Source organism: Bombus pascuorum, chromosome 15 (assembly GCF_905332965.1).
Source record: "Bombus pascuorum chromosome 15, iyBomPasc1.1, whole genome shotgun sequence".
Classification (NCBI taxonomy): domain Eukaryota; kingdom Metazoa; phylum Arthropoda; class Insecta; order Hymenoptera; family Apidae; genus Bombus; species Bombus pascuorum.
This window is the reverse complement of record NC_083502.1, coordinates 4,526,952-4,547,560: the sequence shown is the minus strand read 5'-3', so window position 1 is coordinate 4,547,560 and position 20,609 is coordinate 4,526,952. Positions and strand designations below refer to the sequence as shown.

General features: G+C 35.3%; 1 protein-coding gene and 3 long non-coding RNA genes across 6 annotated transcripts in view; 1 reads left to right on the top strand and 3 right to left on the bottom strand.

Moving 5' to 3' along the window:
• Window positions 1-405: 405 nt before the first annotated feature.
• Window positions 406-3,245, bottom strand: LOC132914838 (uncharacterized). Its single transcript, XR_009659696.1, has 5 exons — window positions 2,969-3,245; window positions 2,514-2,681; window positions 1,415-2,013; window positions 1,140-1,249; window positions 406-1,076 (listed from the first exon to the last, which is right to left on the bottom strand). It is a non-coding gene; the product is annotated as an uncharacterized LOC132914838 (long non-coding RNA).
• Window positions 3,246-11,352: 8,107 nt separating this feature from the next.
• On the bottom strand, window positions 11,353-15,278 carry LOC132914840 (uncharacterized). Its single transcript, XR_009659698.1, has 3 exons — window positions 14,986-15,278; window positions 11,983-12,310; window positions 11,353-11,579 (listed from the first exon to the last, which is right to left on the bottom strand). It is a non-coding gene; the product is annotated as an uncharacterized LOC132914840 (long non-coding RNA).
• LOC132914836 (uncharacterized) overlaps window positions 12,553-20,609 on the top strand; it is a 116,885-nt gene continuing 108,828 nt past the window's right edge. Inside the window, exons 1-2 of one of the 3 annotated variants that reach the window (XR_009659693.1) lie at window positions 12,553-14,525; window positions 16,565-17,059. Coding sequence is in view for 2 of the 3 variants with exons in the window: in XM_060974275.1 (XP_060830258.1) it covers window positions 13,673-14,525; window positions 16,565-16,701 (990 nt within the window). In the remaining variant the exon portion in view is untranslated. Of the gene's footprint in view, window positions 14,570-16,564; window positions 17,516-20,609 lie in introns of those variants that run through there. The other 2 variants (XM_060974276.1, XM_060974275.1) reach the window with 2 other exon arrangements.
• LOC132914841 (uncharacterized) lies at window positions 15,353-16,577 on the bottom strand. Its single transcript, XR_009659699.1, has 3 exons — window positions 16,497-16,577; window positions 15,535-16,417; window positions 15,353-15,446 (listed from the first exon to the last, which is right to left on the bottom strand). It is a non-coding gene; the product is annotated as an uncharacterized LOC132914841 (long non-coding RNA).

Sequence of the window (20,609 nt, the reverse complement as noted above, 5' to 3'; positions counted from 1 at the left end):
AACCACTAGCTTACATCAATCTTGATAAATCCATGCTTCTTTTAATCCAAGAAATTTTTTCCACTAGAAAAATGAAAAAATAATTAAATAATATAATTAAATATTTAATGGAACATTACACAAATTAGTAAAAATTGATAATTTATGTTTGAAAATAAAACAGAATACTTTCCTCTTCCTAGAGAGGATTCATTTTGTACCAGTAGCTCCATTACAGCTTGGTGGGGACACCTGCCTGTTACCTGTTTTCAATCCTCCAATAGGAGACTAAAGCACAGGTGAGAGGTAATGTACAGGTGAGACTCGTTTACAATTGGTTCGGATCAAATAAAGGGGATTCCAAAGAAAATGGCGTCAGTGGTTTCCTCCACACACAACACGCATTTCTTCTTTTTATCTTCTTATAAATCAAATTAAAAATATAATTATTGTTATTAATGTATCTCAATATTATTGACACTGATATTTCATTTAATATTTAGCATTTAATAATGTTTAATATTTATTAAGGCTATCCACATTGTTTTATGTTTTATATAATATTTTTAAAAACTATATACATTGATATTATCAGTAACTGACTTGATAATTTACTTATGTTACTGATTTTGTTTCCTATGTCATTTCTATTGTAAAATTCATCCCTAGAGACTGGTTTTCTCCTTTTTTTTACCAAAGATCTACAAATTGCATCAGTTGATAACATATACAGAGTCTGCTGAAACAGCAACGATGAATCTTTCACCAGAATGATTCCAGGGGCCCGTAGCAACCACAGGGTTCCAAGCAGGATGAAAAAATAAGAAAGGGCACGCTTCCTTCGACTTGGGAAGTGTCGCGTGTCCTGATGGCCCTCTCCTTCCGAGAACCAGGATTATTTAGATTCAACTACCGACCTCTACTGTGCCACGGGACCTGCTGAACGAATTCACCAGACCCTGCGAAATTTCCATGGCAATTAGTAGCCTCGACTCCGACATTAGTTTCAACTTTCAACATTTTTTTCTCGGCTTTCCTCCTTTTTTACTTGGCTGCTGTGTTACTTCTACTTTTCTTCTTTTTCCAGCTTAGCTTTGCTGCAGTTTAAAAAAACATTGCCCTCCTATCTATTATTATTTATTTTACTTCAAATTACATACATATCTTTGCTGCATAATGGATCACTAGTTTCAAATTTCCTGGCTTTTCTCTTTTTTGTTCATTACCATGTTGCCCCTATTTTTCTTCGTTACTTTGAAGTTCAATTCTGCTACAATTAAAAAGCATTAGAATGGAAAGAACAATTATTAGATACTTAATAGATATAGTAATAGACAAAAGAAAGTTTAAGATTGATACACCATAAATTTTAGTAACTTTTATATTAAAAATTTTTCACTGTAATAGAAGTCTATTCTATGTATATATTATATACATTTATTCATTGCTTTTATTAAATATAAATTCGTTTCGTAAAATTGCTGTGCCACTTCATATTTGTTTCCAATATATCAAGTGTGATGTCATTAGAACTATGTACATCCTTGATGAATGGCTTCTTGTTTGTTTGCCATGCACCCATAACATAATTTCTAGTGCGGCACAAAAAATACATCGTTCTGGAATATTGGGACTTTGAAATTAGTCAGCTATATATTGTTCACCCTGTATTAGATACATGTAGGTTATAGCAATTGTTAATCAATTATGTTAGGAAATACTTGCCCGATATGAAAAAGATTGGGGGTATGAGAAAACGTTGAAAGAAAGCGTTGCGCAGAGGAAACGACAATGATTCCTCCGGGATCGAGAGAAAAACGAAAGAACCCATCCGTGGGACCCCCACTGAGGATTCCAGAGGCCCAACCAGACCACAACGATCCGTGAGGCCCTTTTTTTCCAATTCACGACCCCGACATCGGGGACCACGGTATTCACGTGGGTCTAATACCTCCTCGAAGACGTTGATTCAGAAATTCAATCCGGAGTCCATGGTGGTCACCTCTGACCTCTTGTTCGATTCAAAAAAATCGTCTACATAAGAATGATTTGGGTTAGATGAAATTATGTGGAGATCAATATTGTTTCATAAATGAAAATATTAAATAAACGTATTATGAGAATAAAATATTTTACTGATAAGCGTAATACCAGAGACATTATTTAGGAAAATAAAATATAAATAAATTATATATAAAATAATAATAAAATAAAATTTCTTACGAAATCTAGCATCAAAAAATTCCCTGCGAGATTGTTGTATTATTATTATCTTCTAAAACTTTCAAGTCGCAATAATATCAATTTCTGTCTGTACAATTTAGGGTGTTGTCAAAAATGAAATTAACTAACTGTTACAAGAATCCTTCTTGAAATTTTTGATACTGTAACAGTGAAGATAAAGCATTTTTGTAAGATAAAAGAGAGATCTAGTAGAAAGAGTTCAAAAAGTAAAAATGCGAAGGTCAAGCAACCACTTGGGCAACCTGATGGCGAACACGTGTGTTTGAAGTAGGCATTTCTGAAATGCGTACAGAATCCGCACATGCACGTTAGGTAGCCGTGGCTGAACAGCGAAGACAATAAGTCCAGGGACTCTTGACGAGCATCTCTGTTTGCGAACAGTGCTCGCTGTTTTCTTTCATTTCCGGTCTTCTTGCGACATCGACGTTCCAAAAAAATCGTACTTTTTGTACTTAACTCTACAAGAAAGTATCAAAATGTAATAAAACGGAAGCTATACATTTTTATAAATATCATAATTGTCTAAAATTGTTGCTAAAAATGATCAGAGATTGTGCTAAAATAAATATGGATAATTTAACAAATTTGTTGATCAACATTTTTGTAAAGAAGATATAATTGGGTAGTATAGCAATTGTTTAAGAAAATGTGGTACATTAGTTCCTACATAAATAATGTTTATTGTAGTGAAGTTATTAGAGAAGAATGTAAGATTCGCAAATTACAAGATAGAAGGTGAAAGCACCTCGTTGACACCGCGACAACGCTCGCTAATCCGGCTGTTAGCTTCACAGGCTGAAATTTATCGTTCTCATAATCCGGGAACAGATGTGACTATCGGACAACTGTTTTCCTCAATTTGTCTAGCCGACGGCTATCCATTTTCTCAGTAGGAGGATAATTCTGTTAAAAATTAGATTTATATTCCATTAACAAAAAGATAAAAGATTACATAAATATTCTTCATTATATTATTAACAATACTCATCTATTTATATGAAAATGCTTCTGAATTGTTGAATTTCCTTAGTATATTGTATAGGTTACTACTATAACATAAACAGAAGGAATATTGAAGAAATATTTAGAGAACGATAAGAAGAAATATTTTAAGAACGGAAGATAAATAAATATTGTTCATTTCTAGAACATGTTCAATATTTGGTAAGGTTTCCAAGTGAATTAATTTAATATTCACTATAATATTAATTATAATTATATATATATATACTAAACTTAATCATTAATTTAAAATTATCTAATTAAACTAAAATATATAATTTTAGTCTCACTTGAAGCTGAGGTGACGCCCTGGGGGTCTAAATATTTCCATCGACGCGAACATAAAGATATGTTTAATAATCCTTTGAGTCGAACCAGCATGTGGAGAATTAGCGAGTTCGAGTTTCAATGTTCGACGGCGGCCAATGTCATGCGACGAAGGGCGCACTTTTTCCTAATGGATAAAATCCAATGGGGACATGTGTTCGCCAGACGATGTCTCCTCAAGGTGCATGGGAATGAATTACGTTTCATTAGGTCCGTCTTACAAGGCTGTAAAGAATCGACGTTTCACAATTTCTTCTCTTTACAGCCTAATCTCTTTTCTTTTTTACCATCTTCTTTAAAAATACTTACTTATCGATTTCTTTCATCGATCTTATCTTTCTAAAAACAGATTCAAAATTTAACATATGAAGCGAGCCTCGTGAAATCTGTTGCATCCTTATCAAATTACATTGAGCATTACCATTATTAATTCTCTTCGTTAATAATAACAAAGAGGAACAGGATCAAGTAAAATATGATTCGAAGAAGACAATACTGTTAACATTACCGAAGATAACTGTGATTACTCGAAGAATAAATGATTTTGGATGCAACTGGCACGTGAAAGAATTACATAATGTGTGAAACGCGGCATTAAACGGTACACGGATCACCAGGGCAGCGATCCCTCAGCGACAATAAACAAACGGCGACGACGGAAGTGCAGAAACGCGGCGTCGTCGGCTGTTTGTTTGATTTTCGAGTCGACTTTCTTTCTGGCAGCGCGGCATCCACGACGCGACGTAGACGTCCCCGTTGACGACGCGTGTACCGTGTATACATCGGTTCCAGAACGCGGTTTCTCGAACCGTGAGAGAGGACCACCCTGATCGTCGTCATGACTCCCATAACGCGCTACTTATTATCTCTTTCGTTGCCAAATATCGTGAAAATAACAATTTAACAGTATCTTCGACAATTTTGCAACCTTCTGTTAAACATAACCTATACAAAAATTCATTTCATTATTTAATCTGATTGACCAATCTGTCAATTAAGATTGATATCATTTAACAAGTTCATCGAAGCATCTATTAATTACTGTTATATTTATTATATTATTCTATTAATATAAACTATAAAAGATTCATCTAATCGTTATTACCTCTCATAACATACTATTCATTACATACCTCTTTTACCGCCAAATATCGTGTAGTAATAATCTCACATCACAATCTCACATTTAAATACATATTGATAATTTTCTCTTTTGAACACGATCTATACAACGATTCGTTTGATTATTTCTCTTCTTTTGAATTTCATCTTTCTGCTTGTATTTGTAGGCTGATTAGTTATACAAAAAATTCGTTGAGGTTATACTAAAACGTTTCGAACGATGGAATATCTAACTGAACTAAACGTAGAAAGTCTAGTACTTGGGGAAAACCAGCTATCATAAATTCATTTACCTGTACCTGTCACGTACCTATGGTCAGTTTTAAAGAATCTTTATCTTTCTTGCTACAAGACGTAGCTGGATTAAGAAAACTTTAATAGCCTTTGTAGTCCAAAAGTAGTAACTATGCGTAAGACGTATTTCCCCAAGTACCAGGTTATTGTATTCGGTACGTTTCTGTTCTTCTAAGGAATCTTTCGTTGATGAGTTTGAATTATTATTTCTATGTATTTTATGCCTGCAATTTATTAATAATACCTAGGATATTAATATAGAAAATTAGACATGTTAAAAACCAATTGTAGAGAATGTTAATTAAAAAGTTAATAGTTAATTACATTTGATGACAATTGATCGTTTCTTTCTAGAATGTAAAAGCACGTAATCTTTCTGAATTTCATGTTTTCACATCGTCCTTGCATGCACGCATCGATAATTAATTAGGTAACCTTAAGCTTTTCTAGATTGGTCGTTATAATTTGTCAGCTTAGGCCAACAAAAGCTGTTAATATTTTTACCAATGGCCAACCACTACGAAGCTAATCACTCTCATTGTTAAGTTTTCTGTAACATATGTATTAGAGCTAGCGGGAGATCCTTTTAAGCTCTGCGGATGATCCACCTTTATTAATCCTTAGATCTTTAAGAACCTCCTAAAAAGAAAACGGGAACGTGAGAAATTATATGTAGGCAGTTGGATATTTTTACTACTTAATATTCTTCTTTACTCTGGAATTGGTATTTAATGTAGTAGAGGATTAATTTTTAATTTGAAAATATTTCAAAGTTAATATTTAACACTAGGATTAACATTTAACTGTGGAAAATATTTAAAATTAAAATATTTAATTCCAGAATTACTCTCCATCAAAAAACTGTTCCAAAAAAAGGATAATATATAAACTCGGTATTGCTGTTTAATGGGTAAATCATAATACTAGTAATCTCAATAATTTGTAATTAAAAATTACGTTCAAAAGTACATTTTCTATGATTTTTGCAAGCACATGTCCTGCTATTTATGCAAACAATCTTTGTGCCGTTTCAAGAACACTTCCAGATTTTTGGGATGGTAGAATAATTGCTAAACAATACAAGGAACCTAAACAATACAAGGAACATGAGCAACGTGACTGGAATTCCATTAAACCTGCACCGTACCATATGATCAGCACGTGCTCGCCAAATTTCTCTAGTTTATACGACTGGCTGAATCCCGACATGTGTTCACCAGAATTGCAGAAAGGTCAGCGAAGGTGGATCGCCCAGTGCAAACAGGTAGCGCGAGCCAGAGAAAGAGAGAGAGACTGTCCTTCGTGAAAAAAGCTACCTTCGTCTAAAAAAACATCTAGAAAATAATAAATTAAATTACAATAAAAATTTTTATTCCGAGACTCTGGTCAATTGATTTATGTTGATATCTAACTTAACTTTGCCTTATAAAGAAATATAAAAAGCTTAGGAATAACGTAAAGTAGAAAATTTTCATCTGTATATTTTACCGTGAAATAATCTTTATGAATAAGAATATCAGAAGAGAAGCAGTATTTCAATATAAGCATACAAATAAAAAATTCTTTTTTACATAGGAACATTATTTTTATACAAAGGATGTTTCGAATTTTCATCAGAAAAGAAGAAAGCAAGCAGTCTTGTTGAATAGGAGAGGAAGGGAGGCACGAGACCGGAGTCAGATGGTCTTTATGATTCTTGAACGACGACAAGTGCTTCTCACAATGTAGATCCTCTTGACTCCTTAATAAAAGTGCTTATCCACACCACCCCTCCCGTTTTACCTTTCATGCTATGCTTCTATAGAGTATACATCATTATTGGCAACAAGTTATTCTGAAACTGTCAGAAAACTGATATCGATATTCATCTTTTTTGTTTGAGAATCTTTCAAAAGAACATAAAATTATTTGTACTCTGTCAGTAAATAAATTCAAACTGATTGATATAATCTACAAAATGTTCATAATTCTATATCCAATTGTATAGACTGTTTCTTTGGGAAAAAGATAAAGAACATTTCAGTTTGTGCCAAAGTGTCAACAAAGCCAAGTGAAGCACGTGGCAAGATATATACATAATGGTATGTGTGAACATCAGAAAACCAGTAGCCAATAATCTGCCTATTGTTCTAAACGCAAATATTTTTCTGGGTTCCTAATCCGAAACACAGACTTTCAACGATCACAAGTCCTTTTACCGTGACTTGCTTTAACATTTACAATCTACCAAATCTTTTCAATATACCTGCTACTTCGTCTATAGTTATCATCAAACAACATCAACGAAGTCAGTTTTATAAATTGTTTTAAATTTGCAATTCTACGAACGATCTAGAGAAATTAGCGAGATTAACAGACAAGTTAAATAATTGAAACGATGCGATGGACCAGTACAGTTAATATGTACCAGTTTAACAAATCTCTTCAGTATCAAATTTGACTAGTTCAATCTAGAAGAACTGTATTATTTCTAATATTAATTCTATTGTTAACACAGGCACTATTTCCAATAACCATTACTTTTAACAAACAGCATACTATTAATACAGAACCAAATCAATTTTGGTAGTGAAGAGATTCGTTAAAACTGATATTACCTAAGAAGATCGGACTTGAACAAAACTTACGATTCAGTAATAATAGAAATGTCCGAAAATAACTGAAGAACAAGCTGAACATCATTTTGAACATCAGCAATCGTTCAGCTACACATAGTAAAATCCCTACAACGTGGTTAAGTGCATTCACGATGAGGTTAATCACAATGAACGATGGACATGCTGGAAGACGAAGATCTTGATTCACGAACAGAACGAGTGCTCGTCGGTTTTCGGCCCGTAAACTTGAAACATCTACTACGACAATATTTCCTATGGCTTCTCAGCTAACGTTATTGCCCATGTGCACAAAGTGTCCCTGGGCTAGGCCGTGCGCATTATAAACGCTGCCTTTACGATCCACGTCGACAGATAGTTTCTACAATGTTTGCACCGGTGCCATCGCCTTCGCCATGTGTCGAACACACGGCACCGTCATCCTGGGCAACAGCAATAAGCCCGAGGTAGGAAAGTTGCATAGTCTTCGGGCACGTACGCAACCTGAAAATATTATAAACCTTATGAATGAGTTTTATGAATAAAGATTAAGTATCGTCCTTAAGGACAAGTAGTTTCTTTGATGGATGAATGAAATAGAAATTAGTATAGAAGTGTATTAATGATACTGTTTTACAGTTCACAATTTCTATGCAAATTCAATATTTCTTGTAAACATAAACGAAGAAATATTATCTAAACAATGATTTGTGCATGTCACATTCTATACATTTTTACATTTTTTAAATTTCCTATAAATGCATAAAGATTCCCAGCCTAATTATAAGCACCAATCTAATTGGTATTAATTATTATACTGCTAATAAAATGTCTGAACAGTTATGCTTAGTATAATCAATATTTATTTGAAAATTTCCAGATTAGTTTTTCTTCTAACGGCGATGTAATAATATGAACCGAGGATGGCCTCAAATTTGAAATAATCTTGACTGAATGAGAACAGACGATACTCAATACTCAATTATTATCACCAATCAATTGCATTTATTGCAATTATCAATTACACATTACCAATTGGAGGCTGTTCTGGATTAGCCATTAAATTAGTTATTTGATGCTACATTTTCCAGAAATTCAAGTATGAAGATATTATTCCTAACCTGTTCGTTAATTATACAAGTATGAATGGCCGCATAAGAAGAGTTGAATAATAGGAAAAACATGCAGATGTCCTGGAACAAGTTTTCGTCTTTTATCTTTTTCCTTGTAAGGAAACACGTGCCTGCACCAGCGATTTTTCGGCAGGTCGCGAACACATGTTCCGGGTTTCCGTTCTGCTCGTAAATGCAATTCACAAACGGCACGGTCAACTCGACATAACGACACATGGGCCATTATTCCACGCCTATTGCCACAATGTACCCCGTCCATTCTTCACAGGCTAGCATAAACGTCCGTAAACTCGATGAAAGCTATCTGTTATGCAACTTGAGAGAAATTTTTTTAGAATAACGAAGATTTGCAAAACGGAAGATTTCCCCGATCAAATTAATCTTTAATCAATGACCTGCGGCAATAAGCATATTTAGAAATATTTTCTTTGATATTTTCAATAAAAATCCACTGCATTCGCCTTCGAGCGATTCATCATTCACTTTCTTAAACATTAACCATAACTTCGGAAAAAGCTTCTTGGGGATTCCCCACTGTAACGGCTGGATGACCTTAGACGTACCGGCACTGCTTTATGGTTATGATGGAGAACTTCTCAAAGATGCTTGCCACTCACCAGGTGCTAATTGTTTTGCTGGTGGTCGAATTCAATCTGGCACAGCAGAACACCTTAATCACTGCAAGCTGCAGCCAGTGTAAACAAGGTAGCTCGTAAATCTCCATCGAATCGGATTTACAGTGACGGTATGCTGCCTCCAAGGAATTACGTTGAACGACCTTTGTCTCTAATCAGGCACCGTCTAGCAACAGGTAGAAATACGTGCTCGTAACTGTTCATCCGAAAGAGAACGACAATTTCATTGACTCGTTACGCTTGGAATGTTATGCGAATGGTCACCTTATCTGCATCACCTTGTCCCAATATTGTTCAACGTTTTTTTATATTCACACCATTTTATAATAGTCATATTACCTAAAATATTAAAGACCTATCACAGTAAATATGTAATTGGAATGATATAAAACTTTGATATTTACGAATATGTCGATTTTAACATTTTTTAGAAATTTGTTAATATCGCTAATTCGTCTTTGCTTACTGTAATTTAATCTTGAAACCAGGAATTTTTAAATAATTTTTTGAAGATAAAACGTAATCTACTTTTTAAATGAAACTTGGTATCTTTAAACAATTTTTTACATATATATACAAAAAAATATAATCATCCTTTTCGAAGAGATAGAAAAAGATGAAGAAAACAAAGAAGAATATAAATCAATTTGTTTTTCTTGTTTCGACGAAAACATGGGCAAGGAAGGAAGCCATAAAACGTAGTCGTTGGCAGAAAAAGGAGTCTCTGAAGACTCTTAACCTGCAGCGGTGCACGACGAGGCACACATTCGCATGTGCACCGATTAAATGCGCCCCAGTACGCGCAATTAAGCCCGCGTTAATATCGTGAAACGGTGCGTGCGGCAGGAACGCACGCACGTGTACAACCCCTTGCGTGTTGCGTAGATGGGCTCTCCTCCAGGAGACCCTGAATAACGATGCTCATTTAATTTCGTCTCCTACAAATTTTTGAAACATCTTTTACTATGTTGCGAAACGTTTATTCTCATTTCTACATAATAAAAAAACTTTTAAGGAGAAGAAACAAACAGAAATAATAAAGATACCTTAATGTCTTACAGTGTTATGTGACTCAAATTCATATTAATTTTTTCTCCTGTCCCCAAGTATTTAAAATATATTTTAATCCTTTTATTTTATTTTAGATGGCAAAAATTCAAGTTCTAGATTAATCTTCTTTAACTTTTTAAAGTTAAGAACGTTTTGAACAACCTAACATTACCAAGCTTGAATATTCAATGGAGCCACATTTGACGCCTATTAAATGTTTATGATGATGGCTATTTATGATGACTGCTAATGCGAACTACTTCCGTACCACATATGTGTTCACAATAAATATCTCATAATTTCTATATACATCTTCAGATTGATCTCATTTTGCCAATATAATCGACAGTCGTGTCTCCTTATAGCGATAATGAAACTATAAAATGTTTTATATAACACACATAATAGGTGTGTAAATAAATATTTTCTACGATAAGTCGAGTCTTTGTAATAATTCATACTTTCGCGAGGCACTGTATGTATAAGCATAGAACTGTCAAAAAATCAGGTCGATTCGTGGCCAAACCCCTCGAGGTTTTCAGCTGCAAGGGAAGGCTAGAGGGGTCAGGAAAACGCCGCGAGTTATTCGACTTTGATCAGCAACGAGTATTATTTTGGTGTTTGGCCGCGTTATTTATCGGCCTCTTTATTGGCGATCTGATTTTCAGTTGGCCACGAGCCAGGATCCGGGATTTTCTGCTTGGTCGTTTCGCTTCCCAGAAGTGAACGGGAGAGACGATGAAGCCGCGCTAATGTCTTCACTTTCGATAAACGTGTTCCGACGTTGACGACAAACCCAGACGCTTGCTCTGAGACTTCCTCAAACGTTCGAAAGTCTCTCCATGGATTGCTACCTTGGGTTAACACCTATTAATGGCGACATGGAAGTATTTTAATGTAATAGTGCTTACTCTTTGAGGCTATGTTCTTGCAAGATCAGAATGCGATGAGAATTCCATTTTGAAATGAGAATTTTTGTTATTACTTGTGAAAGATTGTAATGGAGGAAGAAATTGATAATAAACCTACAAATTAAGTCTACAGAGCCAATACGTACGTTTCATTGAAAATGGATCTTCATGTACTTTTCATTGTAATACGTGTAACAGTTTATGGGAAAATTCTATTCCAAAAATTTATGAAAAATTTCTGCTTTTTGTTGATGCCAGATCTTATTCGTCGCTATATGTAAAAAGAAACTGTAAACAGATGAATAACATATTAGAGAAAATAAATTGAGAAAACAACATTTTTAAACTTAGAAGAAAATTACATGAACTGATTGTTACAGAGACTTGGATTGATATTTAAATTAAAAATAACAAAAAGACTATATACTTTACTTATATGTAAAACATTAACCGAAACAACGTAGAACGAGATATATACGAATCATAGAAGAAATTTTGCGCAGTAACAGTTTGGAATTAGCGTAAGCAGATTTTCCTGATTAAGGAGGAATTTAGAGATTCGTTTGGCCTAGTCGCCACCCCCACAACTAAATTTTACGCAGGCGTGGCTGGACGGGGAATGGTAAATCACGGCACCGGGTAGGAAAACCGTGGAACCCGTGGAAGCTCGAAACGCGGAATTTATAGACACCTTCAAAAGAGCTTTCGTCCGTCACAACAAACACGTCTCGGCAATCCAGCTTGGTCATCCATCACCCAACCTCGCCACGCTGGAGTTGTGCTCTTCCACGCGTGATTTTCAATCGTTCCACGCCTGATGCATTAATTTCAATCCGCGAAAACACACCAATCTCAGTCTACCCTCGATTAAAACGTCTGCGAACCTAGGCGCCGATACTTGATGCCTCGAGTTACACCATTGTTGCTTGAGAAGATTTATGGTGCTTGGTTTATGTATGTATGCAAGTTGTGGAGCATGGAGGAGTATATGTTCAGACAGTTTCCAGAATAAAATGAATCTGAAAAGATGTATGAAACGGATTAGTAGTTGTACATTGATATTTTAGGGGTGGTTTATAATTAGATTGATCAGGATAATTAAACCTACTAAGAATTAAATAGAGAAATAATAAAAGGAGCAAATTGGGAGAATATAATTGTAAAAAATGCTTATTATGGACGCTAAAATTGAAAATGGATGAGATGAATTAGTAGAGAAGAGTCGATATTGTATGATAGTTTACTATCATCTAGTTATGATAGTTTATTACCATCTAGTTATGATTGAACGAGCATCGATAAATGATTTATGTATGGCGTTAAAAAAAAGGGATCTGAAGAAAGATTCATACTCGAAGAAAGGAACGCTATCATAATGATAAGTAACGAAAGGAAGCCGAGGAATCGCGGGTTTTCGCGCCAAGTGAATGCAAAGTTTCGCACATCGGAGCGTGTTCCTGACTATCCCCCGCTTTATTCTCACTGGCTCCTCACGATATAAATATTCAACATGGGTCGTCCCTCGAGCCGTCTATCCTTCTCCATCGTATCTCCCTTTCCTCTCCTTCTCCCTACTCACAGCCTACCATCTCTTTCACGCACATCATCCAGCCAACTTGTACTCTCTCTTCCTAGCCTCTCCACTCTTGCAGATCAAGATCACCGAGGCAACACAGAGAGATCATCAATCATTCCGCATAAAACTTTATAAAATCTCCATCAACAAGATCTGAAAACCAAATACTCAGATGAAACAAACCTCCAAGTAGCATATCTCACAAATACAAAACTATACTCTCATGCACTCGAATCTCTTCTTTATCCAAGAAGCGAAGAGACTTCATTACAAAAAAAAAGATAAATCAGGGGAACTAAATGGAAAAAAAATATAAATCGTCTGAAAGTGTCCAAATTCCACTTTCACCCATCTCGTCTCTCCCCTCCCGAGTCTGTCTACCTCTTTGATAATGGCTACAACTTTGTAGATGCCCGATCGCGTTCTCCAACCTCCCAAACGCCCTTTCAGTGCATCTTTTTCTTTCCAACAGAGGAATCTCGTGGGTGGGGACTGATGGACGCGACGGATAAAAGAAACCGTCCCAGAATGAGGGAGGGATTAGGTTAGGAAGACAGAGGGGCCAGGTAGGGGAGCAGTACGCGGTGAAGGGTAGGGGTACGGTTCTATAGCCGGAGGCGGGGTTCCTGGTTGACATGAAGAGGCAGTCCGAGGGCCGGTTCCTTCAGACGACTCTGAACTTTCGAGCACAGACGTATATTTATTGAGAACTTCAGCCACCAGTCGTTCTATCCCGTGTACCGTTATACAGTGTTGTCCAATAGTGGTGATCAGTTGAAAAATAGTTTCAAAGTGGATTTCAAATATGCAGCCAGTGAGTCTTCAGGCGCAGAGGATCCAGGGCCTTTATCTTCTGGATAACAACGACAGCTCTGGTATTCCACATAGCGCTGACAGCTCTGCTAGCAATTCACCTCATCGTTACGAAAGATTTTCGCCTTCAAAGCATTTGATGGATCTCAGTAGCCCTCCGGAACACAGAGACGACGAGGAGCTTGGATATCAAGCCCATCATCATCTTCATCATCACCACCACCAAGTGGTCTATCAAGAACCTACTTACTTGATGTATGAAAACTCTGACGAGAAAAGGTACCAGGAACATCCCAATGGCAAGATTCTGAGGGAGCTTCAGACCGATTATGACAGGCGTCCCCACGATAATTCTCCAGGATTCTTATCAGACCATAGCAGAGATCATGAACAAAGTCTTTATTTGACACCATCGCCACAGATGTACTCCTCCGGAGGTGAAGAGATGGCACCTAGGCAAGCACAGCAGGGTTACCATCATTTGGAGGCAATCGAATATAAACCTGATATAGAGCAGAGGTGCAAGCAGTTAGAGAAGAAAAGTTATGGAAGAAAAAGAAAGTCTGGCACTAGTGAAAACAGTGCTGCTTCGACGAAGAGTATTAGAAGAAAAAGTGGAACCTCCGAAGAAATACACATTCAGAGAGTGATGGCAAATGTGAGGGAGAGACAGAGAACTCAGAGTTTAAACGAGGCGTTTGCTGCGCTCAGAAAAATCATACCCACGTTGCCCAGTGACAAGTTAAGCAAGATTCAAACGCTAAAACTGGCCACTAGGTATATCGACTTCCTGTTCCAGGTGTTGCACTGCAACACGGAAAACACCGATGGCAGCGAGGATGGTGGTGAGTCTTCCGGTGGAGTTTTAGTTCGCATTCCTTCAATTTATGTATGTATTTTGAATGCAATTGAAAGTATGTAAATCAGTATCGCTTTGTTGTTATTCAAAACCCTTTGATCCTAACATTGAAACTGAGATATTGAAATAAGTAGAATCTTAGAATCTTCGGAACTGAAATCTTAATAATCTGGCCTAATATAAAAAATTTGTTTTTGAAATAAATTAAACAATTAAAAGTTAACAAATTACTAAGAACATAGTAATATAACAAGTTGATAATAAATTTGCAACGAATTTTTCAATTTTTATATGAAAATGACTATGGGCTCATTTCTTTTACTTGAGCGCTTCAGTTCCGATACAAAAACATTGTTATCAAGATGAATGGTGTATTACGCGTCTCTAAACATCCGAATATCGAAGTAGCAATGCTTGATGGCAAGTAGCAAAGTCTCCGTCGGTACCTTTCTTCGGCCAAGTAGCACATGTTTATAGAAACTAGCTCGCGTTTGTTTAAAGTAGCCCCGTAATTAAACAGACCCCCATGAAGAAGTGGTCCTCCGATTCGAATGTCAGAAACCATGTTAAGTAGCTGTGTCATTCCTAAAGCTAGTCCTTCAGGTAAACATCTTTCCTCACTCGACTCGGTTTGTCATCAGCCAAACAATGTTTATAAATTGATAGGTGAGCAAACAGGGGATGTGACATTTCTACGCAGCTTCTGGAAGCTGCATTTGTTTACATGAAGCTATTTATCTCTTCTCTGTCCAGGTTAGTTTCCTAATTCAAGTCCAGCATGTTGCTGGATCTTTAATATTATCTTGGATGAAGAACATAGAAGAAATTATTACAACATGGTTTCTAAGTATAAATTAAGCTTCTGCCGTTGTTCAGTTAATGGAAATTGAGAGATCTGTGGTGGAACCTAAAAAAAGTTTTATAGTAAATTAGATTATTCTTAAAATAGCTTATTATTAAAAATGAATATTTAAAGTTTTCAAAGATAGATAAACCTGTCTTATTGTTCAAGCTGACTGATCTTTTATCCTAATTTCAACATTAATTTATACATCCATAGTCTTCTTAAACCAATTTTTTGGTACGCTAGCTTAAAATTAAAATCTTTATGAGATTTATGATGGTTTTTCGGAGCAAAAATCTTCCGTCGATATCGTAGCAAGGGGAGAATGTGTCTTCATTAGTTTTTTTTTCATCCCAGTATCTTAGCCGGGATTGACAGTGTACAAGGCGACCTAGTGCAAACCAAATGGCGACGATATACCATAACTTCAGGTAACTAAAGATATCGAGACACGCTAACTATCCTGAAGATGACGATCGGTCCGTTTTCAGCGCATCAACCGCGAATACCGCTCTTCCATGTTTCTTTTTCACTTTGCTTAACTGATATCCCATGACGTCTCTCCCTTCGTCTCGATGTGCATTCTTTTTATTGCTTGCGCCGGAACTTGGATCCTTCAGCTCTCATTCTTTTACTTTTCATCCCAATGTATAGAAGCAAGCTTTGAAATTTTTAGTATTTCCTGTTACAATATTTGGAGTTTCAATAATATCAAGAATTCTTCTTGGGATTGTAAGCTTCTAGGATATTGAAATTTGGTATTACAAGCTTTGGAATTTCAATTTTCATTATTCTCGACTATGCGATTTTTAACTTCCACAATTGTAAATTTTGAGATCTCAAATTTTAGAATTGTAAGTTTTAAGATACCAAAGTTTTACAATATTTACCTTTGGAATTCTAAGCTTTTACAATTCTGAGCTTTGGGGTTCCAAATTTTTGCAATTCTAAGCTTTAGAATTCCAAACTTTTCTAACAATTTGAAGCTTTTGGAGCCTAAATTTTGCCATTCTTATCCTTGCTATTCCATATTTCTAGAATTTCAAAAATTGCAATTTGAGAGTCTGAATTTTCGATATTTCTCGTTCCAATACTCGGAATTTCATTCCTTACAGTATACACTGGCCCAAGGATGAAATTTGGAGGAAATTAATCAAGCTCGATTTCCTGTCTTCTTCCAGGCGAAAGAAATCCAAGAAGCGCTGTCCTAGCTGCCAGAGAAATAACTTCGTCGTCGTGCAGTTACATGGCCCACGAGAAACTCTCGTACGCTTTTAGCGTTTGGAGAATGGAAGATGACTGGAATTCGAATCTGTAGAGAAGTCTGTGTGTCACGCTCAACAAGGTAAAAGTTACTTAAAACCCTTAATCAACGCTTGGACGCTGTGTAAATACTTCCATAAACCTCAGGACACAGAGCTTCGAGAAGGCTCGACGATTATTTAATGCCATGCCGTTCAATTTCCACGAAGTTCAAATAGCGTGCGGTAAACAACAACAATGTTCGAAATCGCACATTCGCCTTTCATATGTAAATGCATGTGTAAGATACAACTAATTTTCGTTTGCAAGATGTTTGATAAATAGTTACTACCAATTGAGCATTGAACAAGAAAGATTTATTATCTTGAAATAAATAATAAATCAATAACATCGATGTACTACGTCTCTCATACGTATTATTTATGTTTGGCCTGATCGACGTACCACGTCTCTTGCACGTGGTGTTTATGTTTAGCAATCAACATGCCACGTTTCTCGCATAATATAAATTAAGAAGTAAAACATATTTTCACGAAAAGATGGAAATCAAACAAGTTTGTTATAAAATCGAACGCCGACTTCTTATTTTCGCTGGCACGAAAATAAGGAAATTACGACTGATCCGAAGAAGGTAATATAATCTGATGGTTTGATGAAATTAATTGTACACTGTGAACACTTGTATCTATAGAAAATTTGAATATGCAAAAATATACAGGATGCACATACCGTGCAAGAATATATAAAATATCCATAGCAAAAGAAGCACTTGTCATATTTAGTTTCTACATCTTTGGTTGTATCTATAGAAATTTGAATTTTTATGAACATCCAATCTAGTCTACCAATTAGCATCTTTAAGATCAAAAATAGAATTTCTCATTTCTCATATTGCTATTAGGTGATATACACCTATAGTATTCTAAAGCAATTATATAGAAAAACCAAAGTTTTGATGGTGAAGAGATGCTGTCACACTTGCTGACCGCTGTGCATAAATAATTAACAGCAATTATTCGTGGTGGAGGGCCAGTGACGTGCTTTATTGACCGCTCTTTGAAATATAATCGCGACAGTCGACTTTACGCCGCTATAGATCAACGGTTAGGTCTATACGATATAATGTAAGCCAATAATTTACGCCTCCACGTCGCTCTATTAACAGTGGAGTGGCTTTGGCCGGCTAGCCAATTCCTCCGCAATTTCTGTACCGTGTGAAAGCGTATGGAGCATCTTATTAACTGATCTCTTCTCTCTTCCGTCAATGTGACGAGGTATCGTCCAAAATCATTATGTTGGTTACGTCGAATCTTGGAATTTAGTTATTAATTTTAACGAATCCAAATGTCGGAAATGGTTAAAAATGATCTTAGTTACATTACTATCCTCGGTTAGTTGATTGATGCCTTTGGTATCTGTAATTTCATAGTAAAAGTAAGTATTTATAAATTTTAATGAATCTAATTATTGGAAATAATTCATTTTCTAGTTTGAATATTTAAAGGTATTATAATTTTCATAATAATATATTTTGCTATGTGTTGCTGTGATAAATGAATTCGTCAAAGAAGATATAGTTGAAGTGGATACTTATTAAGATGTTTGCCTACAAACACTAGAAGAACTCCTACGTACAATGAAGTCATTCAATGGTCGATTATTGCCGAGATTCCCGAAATGATTTTCTCTTACCACTTTCATTACCTCTCGAAACGCTGGCCAGTCCATTAGGGTGAATTTATGGTTCCGGAGGCTTCTGCTTCTAAATGAAAAGTCAGCTAGGTCGCATGCTCTGCAATTGCCAACTAGAGAAACAGCACACTGTGAATATACAATTTTTATTCTAAACAAATATTGCCAATTTTTCTTTTAATTTCTACTAAAATTTTTAGTAATTTGTACAAATTCATACCAATGCAAACTTCTACAATAGTCTCATCAACAATAAGAAGAAAACTTGTGGCATTTATAATGCATTTTTCTAACTTTTTAATTTTAACACAGAATTTCTACCAATTCATATAAATTATAATTTTTGAATTGCAAATTTCATAAAAATTATATACATACGCCAGAATAATTTCAAAATGATACAATAAACACCAGCAGGAATTCCCCGAACTCGTCCGATTTTCCTTTCCCAGATTCACGATAGACAGTAGCGTCATTGCTACAATTTTACGAGTTTTTTTTACGAGCCTCGATGATCGTGGCAGGCTAACGTCTCGACGTTGTGGAAACAAGCTCTAACTGCTCCGACGGGTAGATGAAACTTAAACAAAACAACCGGCAGAGAAGCATTAACGAGCATTTTGGCGCCGATAGGTCGGTCAGAATCTCATACGTTTCTTCTTCTTTTTCTTCATCATTCTCTTTTATTCCAAAGAAGAGAACAACTTTTGACCAGATATGTATCATACAGTTAGAATGGAAGTTCTGTTAGAGCTTTGTTTCTGAGTTTCTACGTGAAACGTTTCGAAAGCAGTTATTTTAAACCAAGAAGGCAAGAAGGAAAAGTTAAGCCCGCGTTTGACTTGGTTAACGAAGACACGCTACGTTAAATCCGCCAGCGTCTTTATTGCCGCACTGAATCTTCGTGAAAAAAAGCCTGCCTCCAAACGAGGTGCCATCAGTGTCCCCCTTGAGAAGCTGTCAGAATGCTATTCTCCTTTCTCCGTTCCTTCTTCTTTCCTCGTTGAAAGACCATACCAGTTTTGGGAGATGTTTCATGAAAAAAAAATTTTTTTAAAGATTTTTCTTAAAAATTGTTACTTTCTTTATTCTGTATAATTATATCTTTTCAAATTTCTGCTAAGAATTTAGTTTATTGGTATTATTGGTTATTAAGAAATTAAATAAGATGAAAAGTATATCACTAAATGTCATTTGATAATATAATATTTGATAATATAATATAATATTTGATAATATAATATAATATTTGATAATATAATATAATATTTGATAATGAAGAATATAGTATAATATCTTTCCCTTTGTAAGAAGGTCCAGAGTAGGTGGTCCAGAATCCAAGCATAAAATTTTATTTTATTCGCCATTAATCAAGATACTAGCTTTTCTTCACAATTCAAAAAAATCTTTTTCTAGAGTCTTCAAAGATTGTACTAAAAAGATTTAGTAACTGTGTATTCCTTTTCATTGTTTATCAGTAATAGAATCAGTCAGCAAAACTAAGTCATCTGAGCACAACCTTTTCACTTCTGGGGTCAATACTCAATATCTGAAGAATGATAAATTATTGATTGAAACTTTTGACAGCGGGTGTAACAACGTACTCTTCCATTAATTTGTTTGTTAATTGAAATGAAGTCAAATTTTCATAAATATTGAATCCTGTGTTCATTCAGGTGTGCACAACGTTAATACTTTAGAGCTGATTTTCTCACAATTTAAAACAATATACATCACGCAAATATGTACAATTGCAAACCATCGGTGATTGTGTCAGATTTTTAAACTATTATTTAATTTTCAAGTGGGCTACGTGATAGAACCAAAGATGGATTATATATACGTAGTTAAAGTGGTATTAGACCACTCAATAACTTCTAATCTCATAAGAACAATGAAAATTTTGGAAATAAAACAAAATTATTTTACACATGTAAAGTAATCTCGAGTAAGTTTGTTTACAAAATCTATAATTATGTAGGAACTTTTGCTGCAAATGATAGTGCCTTCTTATTACTAAATGACCAATGTTAGTTTTTAGTAATTTACAATGTAAAACTCGAGATTGCTAATGTTTTCCACTTCTGTATAAAATCCTTCACATAAATTGTACCTTTTATGATAGTACACTTATTAATTATAAGCTTTCAAGAACATCTCGAGTGCCTTGGACATACAGCTAAAACAACCAAAAATCCTGTACATACTAGATTATGTAGACTTCCAAATTGTACATTCTCAACCAAAGAGACTGTAATATTTATAAAATGC